Source organism: Salvelinus namaycush, chromosome 10, assembly GCF_016432855.1.
Source record: "Salvelinus namaycush isolate Seneca chromosome 10, SaNama_1.0, whole genome shotgun sequence".
Taxonomy (NCBI): domain Eukaryota; kingdom Metazoa; phylum Chordata; class Actinopteri; order Salmoniformes; family Salmonidae; genus Salvelinus; species Salvelinus namaycush.
The window spans coordinates 37,755,721-37,778,090 of NC_052316.1; the positions used below are offsets into that span (position 1 = coordinate 37,755,721).

General features: G+C 43.8%; 2 protein-coding genes across 2 annotated transcripts in view; both read right to left on the bottom strand.

Moving 5' to 3' along the window:
- Positions 1-2,271: 2,271 nt before the first annotated feature.
- LOC120054561 (GDP-L-fucose synthase-like) lies at positions 2,272-10,807 on the bottom strand. The gene is made up of 10 exons (XM_039002009.1): positions 10,387-10,807; positions 5,957-6,117; positions 5,633-5,747; positions 5,124-5,252; positions 4,885-4,958; positions 4,488-4,621; positions 4,113-4,244; positions 3,912-3,991; positions 3,688-3,787; positions 2,272-3,494 (listed from the first exon to the last, which is right to left on the bottom strand). Exons 2-10 carry the CDS (start codon positions 6,103-6,105, stop codon positions 3,439-3,441), a joined length of 969 nt encoding a protein of 322 aa, XP_038857937.1. The 5' UTR covers positions 6,106-6,117; positions 10,387-10,807; the 3' UTR covers positions 2,272-3,438.
- Positions 10,808-18,187: 7,380 nt separating this feature from the next.
- LOC120054333 (rho GTPase-activating protein 39-like) overlaps positions 18,188-22,370 on the bottom strand; it is a gene marked incomplete at its 5' end in the record, with an annotated part of 41,291 nt that continues 37,108 nt past the window's right edge. The window contains 4 exons of the mRNA XM_039001745.1: positions 18,188-18,467; positions 18,609-18,778; positions 20,128-20,219; positions 20,982-21,181. Of these exons, the coding sequence (XP_038857673.1) occupies positions 18,273-18,467; positions 18,609-18,778; positions 20,128-20,219; positions 20,982-21,181 (657 nt within the window). The remainder of the gene's footprint in view (positions 18,468-18,608; positions 18,779-20,127; positions 20,220-20,981; positions 21,182-22,370) is intronic.

Genomic DNA, 22,370 nt, shown 5'->3' on the forward strand with positions numbered 1-22,370 from the left:
AATGGACAAATTCAGGGGGGTATTCACTAGAAACCAAACGGAAGCAAATGAAACTGAGGGACCTACCTGAATTTGTCCATTAAACTTGTTTTCATTGCAAAAAGTCTTCAGTGAAATCTTTTGGTAGGTCACTCCCCATTTTGGTTCTGTTTGCTTCCTAGTGTTTTTATTTTGTTTGAAATTTGTGGACCGGGACAATGTACAAAAAAAACATGTCTGTCAGAGCACTGGGAAATTATTCTTTGCACCAAATTTAGCTAACAGCTAATAGTGGTGGAAGTGTCATTTGTTTCGTGTGGGCTTTCCCTGGTGTTTTGATAACGTGTAAATCTCTGACAAGGACTTTTTATCAATATATTTAGGCAGATGCAAATGCTAATTACCATCAAAGTAGACGTCATGCAAAACTACAAATCACTGCAAGCTCCTTCACGTCATCTCTAGTTAACCTTTGCTAACAGGTATTGTTAATTTAAACTTGCACATGACAGTTCACAGAATAGTCCATTTTTAAAGACTTGTAGCCTATTTATTCATTACTACATTTAGTTAATCCAGAGATTCTTCCCTTTCCCTCGATTCAGCAGTCTCATCCAGATTATCATGGCATTTGTAGTTCTTTGGTGGCCACATTAGCGTTTCATTTTTGGGGGGTAAATACAGGTGACTATTGATAAGTCACATTGTCCTACAGAGATTTATGCCAGGGTAAACCTATGCGAAACAAAGTGTTTAAAATCCCCTATGGGAAAAATGGTGGAAAACAGAACCATTTCCCTGTTTGATCTCTAGGTTTTATGACTCACTGTGGTACTCTAAAAAGTTGGACAGGGTTGGCAGGTCTGCATTCTATACCGTGTGGGAGGGTAAGGTATATGGAACACCTGTCTGGTTGATCAGGGGTGTATAGAAGTAAATAGTGTACCACAGTAAGACCCACACACACACACCAGATTTAGCTAATAGAGCTCCATGGTGGAAGTGTCGTAATACCCATAAAACCAAAGCGATCAAACAGGAAAATGTTTCCATTAGTTTTCCACCATTCATTTGTTTCGTGTGGGCTTTCCCTGCTGTTTTGATAACATGTAAAGCCCCCTCCCTCGTGCGCACGCTGTTTGTAAGTCTGATCGCTTTTTTTAGACACGGTTTCCTAGTCAACACTAAAAGCAAAATCATTTTGAAAACACAAAAACAAATGATGGCATCGACACAGACCTCAAACTGGCTACACAAAGCTTAAGTAGACTACCACAAAGGGAATCTGAACGCTGTTCGCTGGAAGAGTTCGCTGTTTCAGCCTATGTAAAGGTGCCTATTGAATTTATTTGCAGCGCATACATTTCAGATTTTCGAAATGGATAAAATCTAATTTAGTGAAGGCATTTCAGAAGCATTGCCTCTATAGCTAATAGCGGACACTTATTCATTCTTTATCGCGCAGTCTTGTAAACTCCCGACTCCATTTAATGCCAATATGTTTATATTTATTTTTTGTTATACTTGTGTAATGCTTTTTGTGACGTGGAACAGACTGTATTTATCAGGTTGCGTGATCCTCGTAATGTTACGTGGAAAATACAACTGAGATGCAGAATTAAATGTAAATCAACAAATGCGACCAGTTATTTTAAGTATTTGCAGTAAAATTCCTTCACTAGCATAGAGCCCACTGAATGTCCATTTTGTGTTAGCTTGAAACAGTTGGTGTTTATCTTGCCACAAACGGAGTCGAAAGGGGATTTGTCCATGTGTTTACGTATAGCTGAGTCGGCAAACTCAGCATCACGACAAACAGAAGGTGCAGACACGGGGTAGCTACGGCGAATAATTATGTATTAATCTTCATGTCCGTTGACACAAACTCCGTACATCTGTGTGTTGCAGCTCGAGAATCGGGATGTTAGATTCTCAGTGGATATTTTTTTTTTTAAATTAAAATGTAAAACAAAACAAAAAAATCAGGCCCTATTCATTTCTGCGTACTTTTAACTCGGATCTCGTACCTGCGTACATGGACAGAGAATTGCGTAGCTGGTACGCAAAATGCGTGCATTTTGGCAGGTCTGACTGAAGTTACCCCTAGACGCAGATCTGGTTGATTTTACCCACTAGTGGTTAGGGTAAGCTGATCCAGGTTCTGAACCTAGGGAAAACTTCACCCCAGAGCCACAAAACACTGTTCTGCACTAAAACAAGACTCAAAGTTGTGCTAAAATGACACCCAGACTCAGCAGTTAAAATAAACATTGATTTATTCTCTCAGCCCACCACTCATGTACATATTGCACCGTTGTATTTAGTAAAGAAAGATATAAAAGAACATATCCAAAACCACCTGGTATTCTATATGATACAGTAGACAAATTGAGTAGTGAACAACCCACTCAAAATGGCAGCACAACAGAATTCACCAAAGCCTTCCTATTGTGGTTTATTTGTGGAAAATTCTATTTTGTTGCCATATTGGGTGGACATTGAGGAAATCCTATGGACAAAGAACTAGTCTAAGTCCATTATACCCACTCTATTCCTATGGTGTAGACATGGTTATAGAGGAGATAGGAGTCCTGCTGATCACTCCAGAAAAGATAGGAAATAGGGTACCATTTGGGACACATCTTACATCAGGGGTGGGTAATTCCAGTCCCTGAGGGCCTGATTGGTGTCACAGTTTTGCCCCAGCCCCAGCTAACACACCTGACTCCAATAATCAACTAATCATGATCTTCAGTTGAGAATGTAATTAGTTTAATCAGCTGTGTTTGCTAGGGATGGGGAAAAAGTGTGTCACCAATCAGGCCCTTGAGGACTGTAGTTGCCCATCCCTGTCCTACATAGTGCCATAGAGCTCTGGTCAAAATTATTGTACTATATAGGGCAGCCATACTCAACAGGTGGACCGCAGGCTGGATCTAGACTCCGAATGAGGTCAATACAGTCAGGATTCAACTCCTGGTATATCAACAAATAAGACATGGAAAATGTGTATAGTTGCAGGAAATTAGCTTTAAAACATCTAATTTCTCTCTGCCAACAAAAGTGGTGTGAACAGTTTGGGGTCGAATGGGTTGAGGATTCATTACTACGCCGATAAATTACAATAGCCATCCAGACCTTTACCACCTTCTCAAATAGTTTGAGTACAACTGATATAGGAATAGGATGCTGTTTGAGTGTTAAAACAGAGCGATTAGCCCAGCCTACACTCTACACATTCTTCATGGAATCTCAGCAACATGATCAGGACCACATTACATCAGTCTAACAGGACTTAATTTAATGGCAGATAATGTTGTTCCTGTAAAAGTCCTGCGTTCTTTGTCAGTTCTAGAACCTTAAGCTCCACTCCTCCTGACCCCTCCATCACAGTCCCCTCTTCCTGCTCCTTCCTTCCTAGGACTGGTTTCCTAACAGCCAATCTGATTTGAGCAATCTTCACTTGCGGGCGGTGTCGTAATTGGCCACGAACCAATCGCATGTCTCCTTCAAGGCTGTGTGTGTGAATTGGGGGGTGGGGGGGATAGGAGACTCAGCATCAGAAACCAAACAGCAGACATCTTTATTTGATATGTCAGTGGTGAACATGCATAAAGATGGCAGAATACATATATGACATTGTGCATTTAACCAAAAACAATCTACTTTTGGGGGTTTTCAAATTGCTGGTGTTGGGGAGGTAGGTACCTTGTTTGAAGGGGGTAAAGGTGAAGTTGGGGCGGTACCGCAGCAGCTTGGCGTTGCTGGCTGTCTTCTTGAACTGACCGTCTGCTTTAGTTGTGTCATACTGAAGGTCAGGGGTTAGGGAATCAAACACTGACTGACAGTGTGTGAGAGCAAGTGAGTATGAAAGAGAGAGAGGGACTGTGTTTGAGCTGTATATCTGGACATGCACCTAAGTGAAAGGATACAGTCACTTGACCTTTGAACCCCAGTGCCTCGACAACGGCCTCTGCTGCCTCCTTGATGGACACCTCCTCCTCCTCACCAACTAAAATACAGAGAGGGAGAATGAACACTGACACCTGAAAATACTGTTGTTAAATGTGTGTGTGAGATCGAGAGTATGTGTGAGTATGACAGGGAGAAAGTCAGAGTGTGTGTATGCTCACCAGACAGTATGATGGGGTCCACCTCAGGGTACTCTCTCAGCACCCAGAGGAAGAGACGAGCCAGATCCAATGAGTAGATGAACTGCCTTCTGGGAGTTCCTGAGCCCCACACCACCAATGGACTACCCTCCTCTAACACACACACACACACACACACACACACACACACACACACACACACACACACACACACACACACACACACACACACACACACACACACACACACACACACACACACGTAAAGGCCTGTTAGAAGGAATGTGGCTATACAGATCCTTGTAGGGAGGTATACTGTATAGATTAAAACAGTTAGCTGAAGAACAAAGAATTAGAGAGTGATAGTTAACAGTAAGTGTTGTGTAGTCATCTTACTCTGAGCAATGTAGGCTTTGTGTATGAGGCCTGGAAGTACATGTCCATCCTCGATGTTGAAGTTATCATGAGGGCCAAACACATTGGTCGGTATCACTGCTGTGTAGCACCTACCACGCTGCTGGTGATACGCCCTGCAAGACAAACACACACCTCAACATAATCCACAAACATTGAACACACACACACACTATTATTGAATATACACAGATTATGTTGACTCCTTTCTAGAGGTCACTGAGCAGCTAAAGGGTCAAGGGTACAGGAAGCCCTCAAGACCATTCTGGATGGGCCCGCGGAGGACATCTATAGCAAAATAGGGAAGCTGTGCACACACACTTCCCTTGTAAAAGAAGACTTCCTGGTTAAATGAAGGTTCAATAAAACACCAACACACCTATTGTGGACATCGATCATTCTCTTAGCATAGGAGTAGCCAAAGTTAGACTCGTGAGGAGGGCCGTTGTGGATCTGCAAGATAATAAGTAAGAGATAGTCAACTACCATCATGTCTACAACACACACACACACACACACACACACACACACACACACACACACACACACACACACACACACACACACACACACACACACACACACACACACACACACACACACACACACACCCGTTACCATGGTCTCATTGATGGGATAGCTGGTCTTATCAGGGAAAATGCAGGTGGAGAGACAGGAGACCACCCTGACAGCATCCACCTCATGTGCTGCCTGCAGGACGTTGTCATTGATGTAGATGTTGTTCCTCTGGAGAACACACATGGATGGATACGTTGGTAAATAAACATGAACAAAATTACACACATGGACGGATAAGGTTGAACCAGGTTCCCAATTAGCACCCTATGAACTAGTTAGTAATGTACTACCTTTGACCAGGGCCCATAGTGAATAGAGTACCAATTGGGATGAAGCCTAAAAAAAACAAAATCGGTAAATAAACATTGAGTCCTTTTCCTCTAACATTTTCCAGAAGTGTGCACTTGCACACTTTCCTTATTAGATTTAAAAATAAAGGATTGGCTGGAGGCAGTTTCCACCATTTTCAAAATAAGGTGAGAAATTGAGCAAGTGCACACTTCTGGAGATGCAGCCTCTGTCATTACAACTCCTGAATCCCCTCTTACCCAGAAGTCTAGGTTGGCCCTCATGTTCTTGAAGAGCCCTCCCACCATGGCTGCCAGGTGGATGACATGGGTGGGCTGATGCTTCAGAAACACTGCCTGCGTCTCACCCATGTCCCTGAGTGAGCATACACAAACCCACACACACGTCAGCTTGACTTTTCAAAGACTCAGAGGCTGGGCTACAAAGCCACCCACAGTTAGCACTGAGGCAGGAGAGGGTCAGGTGTGTGTGTGTGTTGTCTGTGTATATACATGTGCGTGCATGTATACCATGTGTGTCTGTCTATGTGTGAGTGCGTATGTGTGTGCGCGTGTAGCTCTCACATGAGGTTTGCATCCTTAGAGGAGAGGAAGATCCACTCCTCTCCCTCCCGCGCTCCTCCCTCTTCTTTGACCACATGTTCTATGGCCCTGCCCACCAGACCAGTCCCCCCAGTCACCAACACCCGCATAGGACCGCTCTGATCCATCATGCTATCTCCAATCTGCACAGAGGGGGAGGAAAATAGGGGGGTAGTGAGGGTAAAGAAAGAGAAAGAGTAGGAGAGAGAAACACAGAAACAAAGAGTGAAAGGCTTACAATCTGCAGGTCATGTGCTCTGTAAGTAGACTAAAGTTTTACAAATGATTTCCCATGAAAAGACTGATGATTTCAATGATCAATTAAACAAGAGTTACTAACGGAGCTGAAGACTACCTCTTTACACAGAAAGTAGGCCTAGGTAATATAAACCTATTCTACAGTTTCTCAGAGGATTGGGGTGCATCACATTCTGTACACTAACCAGGACAAGTAGGGAAGAACAATGACTATCCCAGAGCTTTGTAATGACATATTTAATTCCAGTAACCAAGGAATCCAACTCAAGAGGTTGTGGACTGAACCAACAGACATTTCCTGATGTTGCTTTTTACTTGCCTGTGCCAGCCATGCAAACATCCCTGTTACCAACTGTCATGACAAATCTTTAGGTTGTCACGAACCAGGTTTCCATCCAACCATTTCATGCAGGTGAATTACCTGATGCATGAAAAAATCACGACTGGGTTCATGGAAACAGGAAATGAGAGTACAAGTGTAAAAAGTTTTTCTGTGCTTTTTGGTGTACTGTTTTATAAGGTAAGCTTGTATCTTGTGTTATTTGTTTAAAGTACAAGTTCAATGGGTTTCCATCACATTTTCAATTCTACTGGTTTTTGTTCTTGGCACGTGCGCACTAGCCAACTGCTCGCAGATACAGTGCGGGTAAACTACCTTCATGACGAGATTATTAAAAAAAGGTAGAGGTGTGGATCAGAAAACCAGTCATTATCTGGTGTGGCCACCATTTGCCACATGCAGCATGACACATCCCCTTCGCATTGAGTTGATCAGGCTGTTGATTGTGGCCTGTGGAATGTTGTCCCACAAATCTTCAATGGCTGTGCGAAGTTGCTGGATATTGGCGGGAACTGAAACACACTGTCGTACATGTCGATCCAGAGCATCCCAAACATGCTCAATGGGTCACATGTCTGGTGACTATGCAGGCCATGGAAGAACTGGGAAATGTTCAGCTTCCAGGAGTTGTGTACAAATCCTTGCGACACAGGAATGTGCATTATCATGCTGAAATCTGAGGTGATGGCGGCATATGAAAGGCACGACAATGGGCCTCAGGATCTCGTCACGGTATCTCTGTGGATTAAAATTGCCATCGATAAAATGCAATTGTGTTAGTTGTCCGTAGCTTATGCCTGCCCATTCCATAACCCCACCGCAACCATTGGGCACTCTGTTCACAACATTGACATCAGCAAACCGCTCACCCATACGTCTGCCATCTGCCCAGTACAGTTGAAACCGGGATTTATCCTTGAAGAGCACACTTCTCCAGCGTGCCAGTAGCCATCGAAGGTGAGCATTTGCCAACTGAAGTCAGTTACGATGCTGAACTGCAGTCAGGTCAATATCCGGATGAGGACAACGAGCATGCAGATGAGCTTCCCCGAGACAGTTTCTGACAGTTTGTGCAGAAATTATTTAGGTTGTGCAAACCCACAGTTTCATCAGCTGTCCGTGTGGCTGGTCTCAGACGATCCTGCAGGTGAAGAAGCCGGATGTGGAGGTCCTTGGCTGGTGTGGTTACTCGTGGTCTGCGGTTGTGAGGCTGGTTGGATGTACTGACAAATTCTCAAAAAACAATGTTGGAGGCTGCTTATCGTAGAGAAAGTAACAAATTATCTGGCAACAGCTCTGGTGGACATTCCTGCAGTCAGCATGCCAATTGCATACTCCCTCAAAACTAGAACATTTGTGGCATTGTGTTGTGTGATAAAACTGCACATTTTAGAGTGGCCTTTTGTCCCCAGCATAAGGTGCACCTGTGTAATGATCATGCTGTTTAATCAGCTTCTTGATATGTCACATCTTTCAGGTGGATGGATTATCTTGGCAATGGAGAAATGCTCACTAACTGGGATGTAAACAAATTTATACATAAAACGTGAGAAGCTATTTGTGCATATGGGACATCTCTGGGATATTTTATTTCAGCTCATGAAACATGGGACCAACACTTTACATGTTGCGTTTATATTTTTGTTCAGTATAAATCCTGAATAAATTAATTGTAATTCGGAAGATATCATACTCAACGGATGATGGACATCCACAAATTAATACATACCATACGAAACGTAACATATCATACTAATTGGAGTGTTCTGTATTTACATGTACTATGTTATGTCTACTCAAGTCCAGGTTGGTTGCAGCGGTCAGTGAAAAGCAGTTAATAGGTCTGCCTAGGCCTATCACAATATCTCAAAATTCAACCAATTCAATGGTTGCAACAAGGTCGGTTTTTACTGATCTGTTTGTCAGTGTCAGCAAAGTAGGCTATAATTTGTGTCATAGGAAAAAGCATGTTGCTTAACCTCTCCAGTCATAATAGAGTGTAGTAGAATTGCATGAAATGTGTTCAAAAAAGGCGACATTTTTCCCGTGCAACGAAAGGAGAAGAAACGTCGAATTATGTCTATATGTCACTACGTGCCGAGACCTGCATTACCCAGGGTCCGGTTTCCCGATAGTGATGGAATTCAGGCTTAAACTACGAGTGTTTTAAAGATGCATCTGTCCTACTACGGCTGAAGTTGCAATATGCCCCCCCCCCCCAAAAAAAAACACAGAGAGAACGTTCGATAGGTGCGTCGAGGCATAGTGTCGATTCTGAAAGGATTGAAAGAAAGGCAGCGCTGCTCTCGGATCAGATTTCTCCATTCAAATCTTACATTAACATTATAATTATTTCACAATACTGACGACGGATCAGCTCCTATAGAGATATGACCACCTATGGCTGAAAATATTGAGCCGGTTTATTCTAAATAAAATGCACTAAATTCCCGCATCATTAAATGTATGGAGAAAAATTACAGACAAAATAGAACACAATTGATTTAACATTAAATCTATTTCAATATGATTTAAATTATTATTATTTTATATAAACTAGAGCTTTATTACACGTTACACGTCATACAAAAAAAATAATCTAGGAGGATCTGGCAGTTATTGGGCGATGGTCTTCAACAGTTTTAGATGATAGGCAGTTTAGAAAGGTAGTAGGCTAGCTTGAGCATATAGCCTACTGTATTTATATTTGAATGCAGTCATCTCGGTTTTCATTTGAATCATGTTATATACATCGCTTGTTTGTATCAATTGCAAAGACATTGGCAACTTTTTATTTATTGTCAACTTTGTTCGGAAGTTATCGGCGGTTACGATGAATTTAGCCATAAAATGCTTTTGTGAAACCGGGCCCAAAACGGTATGTTTTGCTAATGTTGATTGTCATAATTTAAGCTAATAATATAACGCAATGAAATCTACTCATCACATTAGGAATAGTAGCCCATCTCTCATTAGTCTGCAAAGGCGATGGCTTGATGTTTGCAATCCTACAGGTGCAAATTTATGGTGAAAAAAATAACCTTTCGGTATTTGAAGTCGGCCTTGTTGGGACTTGATAGCGTGTTTTTATGCATGTATGTCATGTTTCACTGTATGCGCCGTTCCATAAGTAAATGAGTCAATTTATGACGAGTTTGAGTAGTGGTTATTGTATATGCCGTTCCATAGACCTTTAAACCTAATCTTGCGGTTATAGGCCTAATTAACGATTGGGGTCATTTGTTTGTTTTTGCTGTTCTCCAAATAGCATGTTTCTAAATCGTGTAGAAATGTAGTAAATAAGCTTCAACCCCCCCCCCCAAAAAAAAAATTATCCTCACCCCCACCTTGTTATACACTAGATTTAGCTGAACCGACACCACTGTCCTGGGATTTTAACCCACTGTCCTGGGATTTGAAACCACTATTCTGGCGTTGTAAACGCTATGCTCCGCTCGGGCGGCAGGTAACCTAGTGGTTGGAGCGTTGGACTAATAACCGAAAGTTTGCTAGATCGAAATCTCGAGCTGACGAGGTTAAAATCTGTCGTTCTCCCTATGAACAAGACAGTTAACACACTGTTCCTAGGCCGTCATTCAAAATATTAATTTGGTTTTAACTGACTTGCCTAGTTAAATAAAGGTAAAATAAATAAAAAAGTAGTTTCCAACGTTACCAAAAGAGGATGCTGTTCACATAGCAAGACTTGTAACAGTACAACTTCAATCAAATTTCTCTTTTAGATAGCACCCTTTATGGGATAAAAACTACGATTTTTAGTTAGCTACAGTTACATAAAAAAGGTTCTGCTTACCAGTTACTCCAGAGCTTGATTCTTCTTCTAGCTAGCTTATGAAGTCAGAAGCTTCCATGACCGGATTCTAGTCCCAATGAGGTGGTTAGGGCGATGACGAAACTATTTTGGGGAGTACCGCCTCCAGCTCCAGGACGTTACGCAAGTGAAGGCTGATTTTGGGTCAGTTTAGCATTTTCTCCACCAATGGTAAAGGATGACTGGGAGAGGAAGCTGATCCTAGATCTGTAAATACCCTTCATAGGGGAAATTCACCCCCGAGACAATCGAGTTCTCAGCACTCAGCAAAGGTGAACCGGTGCACAGGTTTAAAATATTGGCAGGTTGACATATGACTAACACATGACTGTTTCCTTGTTGAGATTCAATTTCCAATCTTTGGGCCCCTGTTGTTCAGCCTATATATTTTGTATGACCTTCCTTCTTCTGTGTGCCATGGAGTGGAGATCCAGATGTTTGCTGACAGGTGGTTATCTACATCCATGGAAAGAGTGCTGAGCAAGTGGCAGTTATGGAGAATGTTTCACAATGGCTCAACAAATCCTCTTTCTCCATCTAGGCTTCCAGAATGTTCTTACATGCTATGGGTTTCTCCCATTTCTTACTGTGTCACCAGCTGGTCACAAGCATGTGAGACATCCCTGAAACCTCTCAAATCACTCTATAAAGAAGTATTCATAATCTTGTACAACTTCAATCTGTTCTCAGAAATCTACCTGGTTTACAAGATAACTCACAATCTAGCACCTCCGTCTCCGAGTGTCTGTAAACCTCTGCTCCGAGCAAAATAGCAGTGTTCCAAGAACCTCCACCAGGGGGGACTGTAGCATCTCCAGACGGTCCACACCTTTGCACAATCGGCATTCTCATTCAATGGAATGACCTCTCTGCTCTGAAAACATATAGCAGCTTCCAAGCCTTCTCCACTGAGACAAAAAAGTACAATCAGCCATGCACTCATTGATTTTAACTTAAAAGGCCATACTGACTTTTAATGCAACAGAAGACACATTAGTACATACACAGGTGTAATTTCAATACGTGCAATAACTGGGCTATGCACAATATTTCTTATTTTTTATAGGTATATTACATTGAATCAAATAGCAATGTGTTTCTATGGACAATGTTTTGACTTCTGTGGTGAAACATGTCTCTATGTCCTGATCTCTGTTCTATTATATCTTTTTTTACTGTATGTCCATTGTTTTTGTATAATGTTTCCATCGCTAGAAGTTTACCTACAGTGCATTTGGAAAGTATTCAGACCCCTTGACTTTTTCCACATTTTGTGGATGATCAATGTAAACAATATGCACCTGAGCTCAATTTCGAGTCTCACAGCAAATGGTCTGAATACTTATGTAAATAAGGTATTTCAGTATTTTATTTTTAATAAATTTGCACACACACACAAAAAAACTGTTTTTGCATTGTCATTATGGGGTATTGTGTGTAGATTGATGAGGATTTTTTTGTTTTTGAAATTTTAGAATGAGGCTGTAAAGTCTGGAAAAAAAGTCAAGGGGTCTGAATACTTTCCGAATGCACTGTATGTCTAGATGCTTTAGGGACTAGATGGAAATTAGCTATTAACTAAATCTGGTGCAATACATGTTTTCTCAGTGCTCTGAGATTTGTTTTTGATGTACATTGTCCCAGCCAAATAAACGTAACAAATAAATAAAAATGACAAAAGAACTGTCCAGATTACCAAATTACAAGTGGATATTTACCACCATTACCACCTGGGCCACCAGTCTTATAATCCTCTATGATCCAGGCCAGTCTGCACTAGAGGACTTTACTCAGGATTAGGGTGGCAACATTTGGTTAAAGCCCCCATGCAGTCTTTGTAAAAAAAATCATCACTGATTTTAGTATGTGTAGTAATCATAATGTAGTAATCATGTAATAAATCAGTATGTGTTTATTTAATGAAAATAACTCCAACATATATTTGTTATCATTAATTTCCATGAGCTTCCTTTGGCCCTTGAAATGCTCAGTCTGATTGTGTGGGAGTTAGGGAACAAATTCGATTTTTTTTAACTGCACTGCCCCTTTAACTTTCCCCGAAATTCTCAGATTATCCAGAAATGCAGGTAGCAACATTCCCGGAATCAGAAGGGAACAAGCAGGACATCCGGAATCCCCCAACCAGGATTTCAGAAAAACCTAAGAAAGTAACCAGAATTTTGCAACCCTAGACAAAATTATACATGGTGCATTGGTATATTGACATGGTAGACAACAATGAAAATCGTGTTAGTTAATAAAAGTGTCACACAAACCAGGGATATTTCACATTTGAATAGTTTATTAAACAATGTCCATTTTACTTCCCAAGTCTTCTCTCCAACAGAGTGTGATTGACATACAGTTGACGTTAAAATAGAAAATAAAACGTTGAGGAGCAGGGAGGAGGAAGAGGAAGAAGAGGAGGTGAGGAGTACAGAGTACATAGCAGCTGACTCCCACCTTACTTATGTTCAATATCAGTCATTTTAATTACATTAATAATTATAATAACAGTATGGACACTGACTATAAGAAGAACATGTGTAGCAACAAATAAAAAATGAGAACCAACAGTAATCATTAAAAACAAAGGTATTTAAGAGATTTCAAATCATATCTCTTATAAGTGGAAACTTTTTTTAAGCTAAATATTGTAAATCCTTTCTGTAAGTATTTGATGTATATTTTTTCATGTTTTGTTTTACTAGTAACTTTATGTTTTTAAAAGAGTAGTGACCCAAAGTTCTGCATGCTGATTCGATCAATTTGCTGGGTCAATGCATGACATCACTGCATTCTATTCTATCTACTGTTCCTTCACACACACACACACACACACACACACACACACACACACACACACACACACACACACACACACACACACACACACACACACACACACACACACACACACACACACACACACACACACACACACACACACACACACACAAACGACTAGTTACACCATCATCCTGTCTATGGTATCTTATATTTCTATAGCATCTTTGCTTGGGAAACAACTTCCCAGAGCTAAATGTATCAGCGGCCAGAAGTGTTGCAGTTGTCTTGGTAAAGAAACATTTAGTGTACCTCCCAAATTGCACCCTGCTCCCTATATAATGTGCTACTTTTGACCAGAGCCCACCAGGTTTATGTTAAAAGTAGTGCAATATATAAGGAATATGGTGCCATTTGGGACGCACAATTGATCATAGTTAGAGTTGACGATGGCACAAATTTCTGTTGTTTAAATGTTCTTTAGAGAAACACGAAGAAGGCCAATTCACAGATGAAGAAAGAGACCTCTATCAAAAAACTTGACCATCATTGTCTGGCTCACACCCAGAACATAATAATACAAACAAAAAACAACAACACCCTGTTGTTACAATTATTTCCACAGCTGTTTCCATAGTTACGTACTGTACATGTGATGCTTTATTTACTTGTGTTGTTATGGCAATCTTGTTGTATTTTCCACATTGGTCTGTACAGTGGTCCAATGTACACGTTGGTCATGTTCTGTGTAGCGTGCGTGTGTGTGTGAGTGTGTATCAGGATGCAGTGGGGTAAGGTGACAGAGGAAACATAACTCTCTCTCTCCTTCACTGATCCACTTTATCTCTTTAGATTGAGATGTTTTTTATTGTCACATACACCCAGTTTAACATAGAAAAGATCATTCTACCACAAATACACACACGCAATAGTTGAGTGTGTGAGAGCGCCAAATACACACAAACACACAATATGTGATTGTGTGAAAGCTTCAAGTACACACACACACAATACCTGAGTGTATGAGAGATTCAAATACACACACATGCAATATGTGATTGTGTGAAAGCTTCAAGTACACACACACACAAACACACACACACACAATATGTTAGTGTATGAGGGCTTCAAACACACACACACACACACAATATGTTAGTGTATGAGGGCTTCAAATACACACACACACACAATATGTTAGTGTATGAGAGATTCCGTGAATACAAGAGCATGAGAGTCCTGCAAGAATGATAATTAGGCTAAGGATGGTGTGTGTGCGCGTGGTGGTTTCAAGGGATGGGAGGTTCACAAGCATCCATTCCTATAAACCTGTCACCAAAAAATGAAACACAAATGAACAGAACTAAAAAACACAGCAGGACTTAACTCTCAGACACACAGAGACACCTACTGTACATATCAGGGTCACATATCAACATGTATGTGCATATGAACATGTGATGTATATGTCCTGTTATATTGAAAACACACACAAGCACATACATGCCTGCATGTACACACACATTCATTCAAAGAAACATAAAGACAATGTGCATCCTATTCCCTATATAGTGCACTATTTTTGACAAAAAGAAGTGTATTATAAAGGGAATAGGGTGCCATTTGGGAGACAGACACAGACATTTTGAACCCTAAAGTATACTGTCTAAGAAGAAGGCATTAAGGAAATATTGCTGAAATAAATACAAATAAATTAAATTATATAAAACAGTGGGTTAAAAAACATTAAAACTCTGTTAAATAGAACAAATCATCAATTAATAAAACAAAAAACACATATCTTTAAAAATAATAATCCATACCAAGTCACATCTGCTAATAGAAAAAATACTTTTGTACGGGTCCAAAATCACAGACAGTACTCTGACTACCTGTAGATGGAGACAGACAGGTACATTTGTAAACAACAGACAGACAGACAGACAGACAGACAGACAGACAGACAGACAGACAGACAGACAGACAGACAGACAGACAGACAGAGGTGGACGGATCTCAATTTAGACATTCAAAAATCATGTCAGTATGAGGGTATGGAGGTGTATGTAGTCTTGAGGATGTGTTGGGGGGTAGGTGAAGAGGAATGAAGAGGGGTGAAGGGGATGAAGAGGGGTGAAGAGGAATGAAGAGGGGTGAAGAGGGGTGAAAAGGGGTGGAGAGGGTTGAAGAAGGGTGAAGAGGGATGAGGAGGGCTGAAGAGGGATGAAGAGGGATGAGGAGGGGTGAAGCGGGATGAGGAGGGCTGAAGAGGAATGAGGGGTGAAGGGGGATGAAGAGGGCTGAAGAGGAATGAGGGTTGAAGAGGGGTGAAGAGGAATGAGGGGTGAAGTGGGTTGACGGGGAATGAGGAGGGGTGAAGAGGGATGAGGGGGGGTGAAGAGGGATGAGGAGGGGTGAAGAGGGCTGAATAGGGCTGAAGAGGGGTGAAGCGGGGTGAGTGAGGAGGGGTGAAGAGGGGTGAGTGAGGAGGGCTGAAGAGGGGTGAAGAGGGTTGAGTGAGGAGGGGTGAAGAGGGGTGAGGTTGTGTGGTTGTCTGAGGGGTGAAGGGGGCAGAAGTGGCTATGGCCAAGGGGATGGGTGGTAGGGGGTGCAGGGGGTAAATCAGTATTTCTAAAGTCTTACAGGAAGTCCTGTGGCACGGTGTCTGACATCCCTTCCTGTTGCGACAGACACAGTTGATTGGCAGTGCTGCGGTGATCCCCTCTAAAACCTGCCCTGGATCAGCCACCGCCATCCAAAATAACAAAATAAATAACTTTATCGACATCAGTTGGTTGGTGACAACAGTTCAGACAGATAAACGGGGCTTCATGGCAGTTTGAATGTAGCTCTAGGCTTGGAGCTGATAGGTGGACTGACGCCCTCATTTGAGAACTCACAGGGAATCAGGAAGGGGGAAGCAGACATGATTGGTTTGTATTGGGAGAGAGGCGGCGACTGGGGAGTGGACAGCACCAAAACATGTCGGACAGTGATAGCCGTTTGGGTGGGTAGGGAGTCAAACAGCTGTGTGTGTGTGTGCGTGCGACATTGTGTGTATTTATGACAATGTAGGCTGGGTATATCTCAATAATGATATAGGTTGATCCCATCGATCTTGTACTGTGTTGGTCAGCCATTTGTCACTCTAAGCATTGTCATTGTGTATATGGATGTGTACTGTAGAAGTGAGAGTATGTGTGTGTGTGTGTCAGTAAATGTACATGTGAGAGTATGTCTAGGTGAGTGAGTGTGTAACCCTGTACATCAATGTGTGTGAGATGCAAGTCCCTGTGTGTAGAGTGGCGGTAGAGGGGTCAGGCTCAGACTGGGATGAGACTCAGTCTGGGAGATAGGGGTCATCCTGGTTTGGGGGGCAGTAGTTGAAGTTGGGAGGTTATAGCTGGGTTTAGTGGGCAGTAGTTGGAGTTGGGAGGTTATAGCTGGGTTTAGTGGGCAGTAGTTGAAGTTGGGAGGTTATAGCTGGGTTTAGTGGGCAGTAGTTGAAGTTGGGAGGTTATAGCTGGGTTTAGTGGGCAGTAGTTGAAGTTGGGAGGTTATAGCTGGGTTTAGTGGGCAGTAGTTGGAGTTGGGAGGTTATAGCTGGGTTTAGCGGGCAGTAGTTGAAGTTGGGAGGTTATAGCTGGGTTTAGTGGGCAGTAGTTGAAGTTGGGAGGTTATAGCTGGGTTTAGTGGGCAGTAGTTGAAGTTGGGAGGTTATAGCTGGGTTTAGTGGGCAGTAGTTGAAGTTGGGAGGTTATAGCTGGGTTTAGTGGGCAGTAGTTGGAGTTGGGAGGTTATAGCTGGGTTTAGTGGGCAGTAGTTGAAATTGGGAGGTTATAGCTGGGTTTAGTGGGCAGTAGTTGAAGTTGGGAGGTTATAGCTGGGTTTAGTGGGCAGTAGTTGAAGTTGGGAGGTTATAGCTGGGTTTAGTGGGCAGTAGTTGAAGTTGGGAGGTTATAGCTGGGTTTAGTGGGCAGTAGTTGAAGTTGGGAGGTTATAGCTGGGTTTAGTGGGCAGTAGTTGGAGTTGGGAGGTTATAGCTGGGTTTAGCGGGCAGTAGTTGAAGTTGGGAGGTTATAGCTGGGTTTAGTGGGCAGTAGTTGAAGTTGGGAGGTTATAGCTGGGTTTAGTGGGCAGTAGTTGAAGTTGGGAGGTTATAGCTGGGTTTAGCGGGCAGTAGTTGGAAGTTGGGAGGTTATAGCTGGGTTTAGTGGGCAGTAGTTGAAGTTGGGAGGTTATAGCTGGGTTTAGTGGGCAGTAGTTGAAGTTGGGAGGTTATAGCTGGGTTTAGCGGGCAGTAGTTGGAAGTTGGGAGGTTATAGCTGGGTTTAGCGGGCAGTAGTTGGAGTTGGGGGGTGTCCCAACTAGTTGGTCGGTGGTACAGTTATTGTTGGGGGGCTATAGCAGGGTCTGGGGGGCAGGTGGGGCCTTGGGAGATTTAGGGGTACAGTCGAAGTTGGGGGGCGTCCTGTGTGGTTGTTTCTGGTTGAGAAGTTAAAAGTGGGGGGCTATAGCAGGGAAGGGGGGTGGGGTCCGATGATGTTGGCCTGGGGTACAGGAGCAGGGTTTGGGGGGCTATAGCAGGGAGGTGGGGTCCTGTGTCATTGCCCTGGGGTACAGGAGCAGGGTTTGGGGGGGCTATAGCAGGGAGGGGGGGATACCATGTCATTGGCCTGGGTTGCAGAGGCAGGGTTTGGGGGGGCTATAGCAGGGAGGTTGGGGTCCTGTGTCGTTGGCCTGGGGTGATGGAGCAGGGTTTGGGGGGCTATAGCAGGGCGATGGGGGTCCTGTGTCGTTGGCCTGGGGTGATGGAGCAGGGTTTGGGGGGCTATAGCAGGGCGATGGGGGTCCTGTGTCGTTGGCCTGGGTGATGGAGCAGGGTTTGGGGGGCTATAGCAGGGCGATGGGGGTCCTGTGTCGTTGGCCTGGGGTGATGGAGCAGGGTTTGGGGGGCTATAGCAGGGCGATGGGGGTCCTGTGTCGTTGGCCTGGGGTGATGGAGCAGGGTTTGGGGGGCTATAGCAGGGCGATGGGGGTCCTGTGTCGTTGGCCTGGGTGATGGAGCAGGGTTTGGGGGGCTATAGCAGTCTGTCCATGAAGCTAGTGTCGAGGCGCTGGATGAGCACGCGGATGAAGGACATCTCTTTGCGTGTGTTCTCAAAGATGATGCGTGGGTCGTCTGACTGGCAACGCAGGCAGTTAGGGGCCATCACCATGGCCAGGTTGTTCACATCCATCTTAGTGATCACCACGTTGGCAGGCTGGCCAAACACCTGGAGGGAGAGAGAGATGATGATGGGTGTGTTTGATTGTGTGTGTGTTTGCTACCTATAGGAAGTGGGTGATGTTGAAGTTGATAGTGTGTATTTGGAACAGAGGATGAGTTTGGAGCAGATGATGTGTGTGTGTGTTACCTGTAGAAAGCGTATGAGGTAGCAGAGCACCAGCTTGTTGATGTGAGGAAGGCCCATCACTACGTTGACTGCAGCCTCAGGGTCATCATAGTGAGTGATACACTCCTCATAGAACTCATGAGGAATCAACGGCTCCTCCAATTCCCTGTACCACAACTTCAACAGAGAGGCTGGTTGGGTTGTGGGGGGTGGGGTGGGAATAAGGGGAGCAGAGAGGGGGGAGAGAGAAGGGGAAAAGGGGTAGAATTGGAAAAGGGAGACGGTGAGAAATAGTTATTTTTGGGCTCTAGCTATCTGTATGTACAGTGTAAGTAAATTTTTTACAAATTCATTGACAGTCCAATCAAGAGACAGAAACAGTTGACTGGTCAGACACACAGCATCCCTCTACGCACTGACACTAATGCCTTAATCACACACAGAACAGACCAGAAGAACACCATCACACTTCTCTATGTGTGAGTGTGTGCTCATCCATGTCTGTGTTGGTAATAGAGTTGTGACTGATGATGACCTCTGCCAACCTCCACACAGGATTGCTCCTTCTTTTCTGCTATGGAATCTATTTTATTGTTATTTATAAAAATTGCAGTAGTTTAGCAGTGTGTCAGTGCGTGGTGGGGGGAATGTGTGTGTGTGTGCGCTGAGGGTGGGTCATCCAATCATGTTGACCTGCTGCTGCAGCTCCTAACACGCTTTGGTGTTGGGGCTATTCATATTCAGAGAGAATTAGAGCACCGCAGAGGGCCTGGGGTTAGGGGAGGGTTGGAGAGAAGGGGGAGGGCCTGGGGCTAGGGGAGGGTTGGAGAGAAGGGGGAGGGCCTGGGGCTAGGGGAGGGTTGGAGAGAAGAGGGGGGGCCTGGGGCTAGGGGAGGGTGGGAGAGAAGGGGGAGGGCCTGGGGCTAGGGGAGGGTGGGAGAGAAGGGGGAGGGCCTGGGGCTAGGGGAGGGTTGGAGAGAAGGGGGAGGGCCTAGGGCTAGGGGAGGGTGGGAGAGAAGGGGGAGGGCCTGGGGCTAGGGGAGGGTTGGAGAGAAGGGGGAGGGCCTGGGGCTAGGGGAGGGTGGGAGAGAAGGGGGAGGGCCTGGGGCTAGGGGAGGGTGGGAGAGAAGGGGGAGGGCCTGGGGCTAGGGGAGGGTTGGAGAGAAGGGGGAGGGCCTGGGGCTAGGGGAGGGTGGCAGAGAAGGGGGAGGGCCTGGGGCTAGGGGAGGGTGGGAGAGAAGGGGGAGGGCCTGGGGCTAGGGGAGGGTTGGAGAGAAGGGGGAGGGCCTGGGGCTAGGGGAGGGTTGGAGGGAAGGGGGAGGGCCTGGGGCTAGGGGAGGGTGGGAGAGAAGGGGGGGGGGGGGGGGGGGGGGGGGGCTAGGGGAGGGTGGGAGAGAAGGGGGAGGGTCTAGGGCTAGGAGAGGGTGCATAGCCATTACTATGTACCCGTACTCCCCATTTAAAGTGCCACCAGCAATCACTGGTGTACAGTGTGTACGGTGTGTGTGTACGGTGTGTGTGTGTACGGTGTGTGTATTACCTGGGATGTGTGGGTCCTCCAGGTCCGTGGGGATCTTCCATTGGTCCACTTGCAGCTTGAGAGCGTTGACCTCATCTATGTCACCTGGAACCCTGTGAGGTCAGGGGTCAGAAACACATTAGACTCCTCCTTCCTTCCTCACAGCACCCTTTACCAATCCCTTTAGCTCATTCATGTATCTCTCTTCCTCCGTCTGGTCTCCATTAAGTACTAGGGCCCAGATTAACAAAATCTTCTTCAGACATTTCTTCTTAACTGACTTTTTTGCTTAACTATTTTATGTTCTTGTGCTATTTCTTCTGTTTCTCCTTAAGCAAAAAGTTAAGGAGAAATTAGATTCTTAAAAATAAAGTTGTTGGAAATGAATTCCAAGATAGCTAAACCATTGTCTTAAACTCAGGGCTCATGAAAGCAATTGAACCTGTTAATTCACACACAAACTTCATCTGAAAGTTTCAGTATTGATTATTTTAAACCCAAGAACATGATTTAGAACAGTAATATCAGTATGAAATATGCTAACATGATTGCCATTGCTAGCTAGATAGCTAGCTGAAACGGTTGCCTAACAACAAGAAGATATTTGAGAAGTTTGTAAGAAAATCATTACATCTTAAGATATTGTTGAGGAATTGCACTTACGAACTATCTTATGAACTTCTTTTTTTTTTCAGAAGAAGTTTCTTAAAGTTTTGCGTAAGAAGTGTTTTGTGAATCTGGGCCCAGGACCTTCACTGACAGACATGTCTAATACTACTAACTCCTCCCTCCTTCCCTTTACCCCAATTCCACTCCTCCCTCTCGCCCTCCCTACCTCTCTCCCTAGTGTTAGTGAGTGAGAGGTAGGTACTGACCTGAAGATGCCCTCTATTTGGTCTCCATTAAGACCCAGGACCTCCTCAGAGAGGCGTGTCTGGACCCAGGGCAGCTGACTGTCGGGGTAACGCTCCTTCTGCAGTGACATCACTTCCTCCAGGGAAGAGCCAAACATGGAGGGGCTGAAGATGGCGTTCCTGGCGTGTTTGATCTCCTCCAGACACGGCTTCTGCAACCCCTGGATTACAACACAGGCAGATACATCAATCAATATATCAATTAATCAATCAATCAAATGTATTTTATGAAGCCCTTTTTACTTCAGCAGTTGTCACAAAGTGCTTAAAGTTATCCGGCCTAAATGCCAAAGAGCATGCAATGCAGAGGCAAAAGCAGAGTGGCCTGGAAAAGTTCCCTAGAAGGAAGGAACCTAGAGAGGAACCAGGTTCAGAGATGTGGCCCATCATTTTCGGGTAGAGATTTAGAGTACATTTGTTTTTTTCTATAAACTAGGGTACCAGTGAGGATTTCCTACACTGGACATTAAGATACAAAAGGGGGAACATGGCTATATTCAATACAATTCACAAGTTGATTTAAAACCTATGTTTAACCCTTTATCATGGTTGGTTTTTCAGCGGCAGGGACTGGGAGACTAGTCAGGATCGAGGCAAAGATGAACGGAGCAAAGTACAGAGAGATCCTTGATGAAAACCTGCTCCAGAGCGCTCAAGACCTCAGACTGGGGAGAAGTTTCACCTTCCAACAGGACAACGACCCTAAACACACAGCCAAGACAATACAGGAGTTGCTTCAGGACAAGTCTCTGAATGTCCTTGAGTGGCCCAGCCAGTGCCCGGACTTGAACCCGATCTAACATCTCTGGAGACCTGAAAATAGCTTTGCAGCAACGGTCCCCATCCAACCTGAGAGAGCTTGAGAGGATCTGCAGAGAAGAATGGGAGAAACTCCCCAAATACAGGTGTGCCAAGCTTGTAGCATCATACCCAACAAGACTCAATGCTGTAATCGCTGCTAAAGGTGTTTCAACAAAGTACTGAGTAAAGGGTCTGAAAACTTATGTAAATGTGATATCACTTTTTTTATTTTTTATAAATTAACAAAAATGAACAGTTCTGCCATAATATAACACTACGGCTCTTGAGGCGAAGCCCAAAGTCACATATTACACACTATATTTAGCAACTGCGTGTTTACTGAAAAATAATGGTATGACCTTCATAAATGTATCTAAATTAATTATTGAGAAACTGAAAATAAGTATGAAAATATCTACAAGTTAATAAGAAATATGTTGGATTCAAGTCTCCATCTCAACCAAAAAGAAAAGTTAAAGAATATGATTAAATCAAATCAAACTGTATTAAAGTGCATTTAAAGTTTGATTTGATTTATTCCTATTCTTT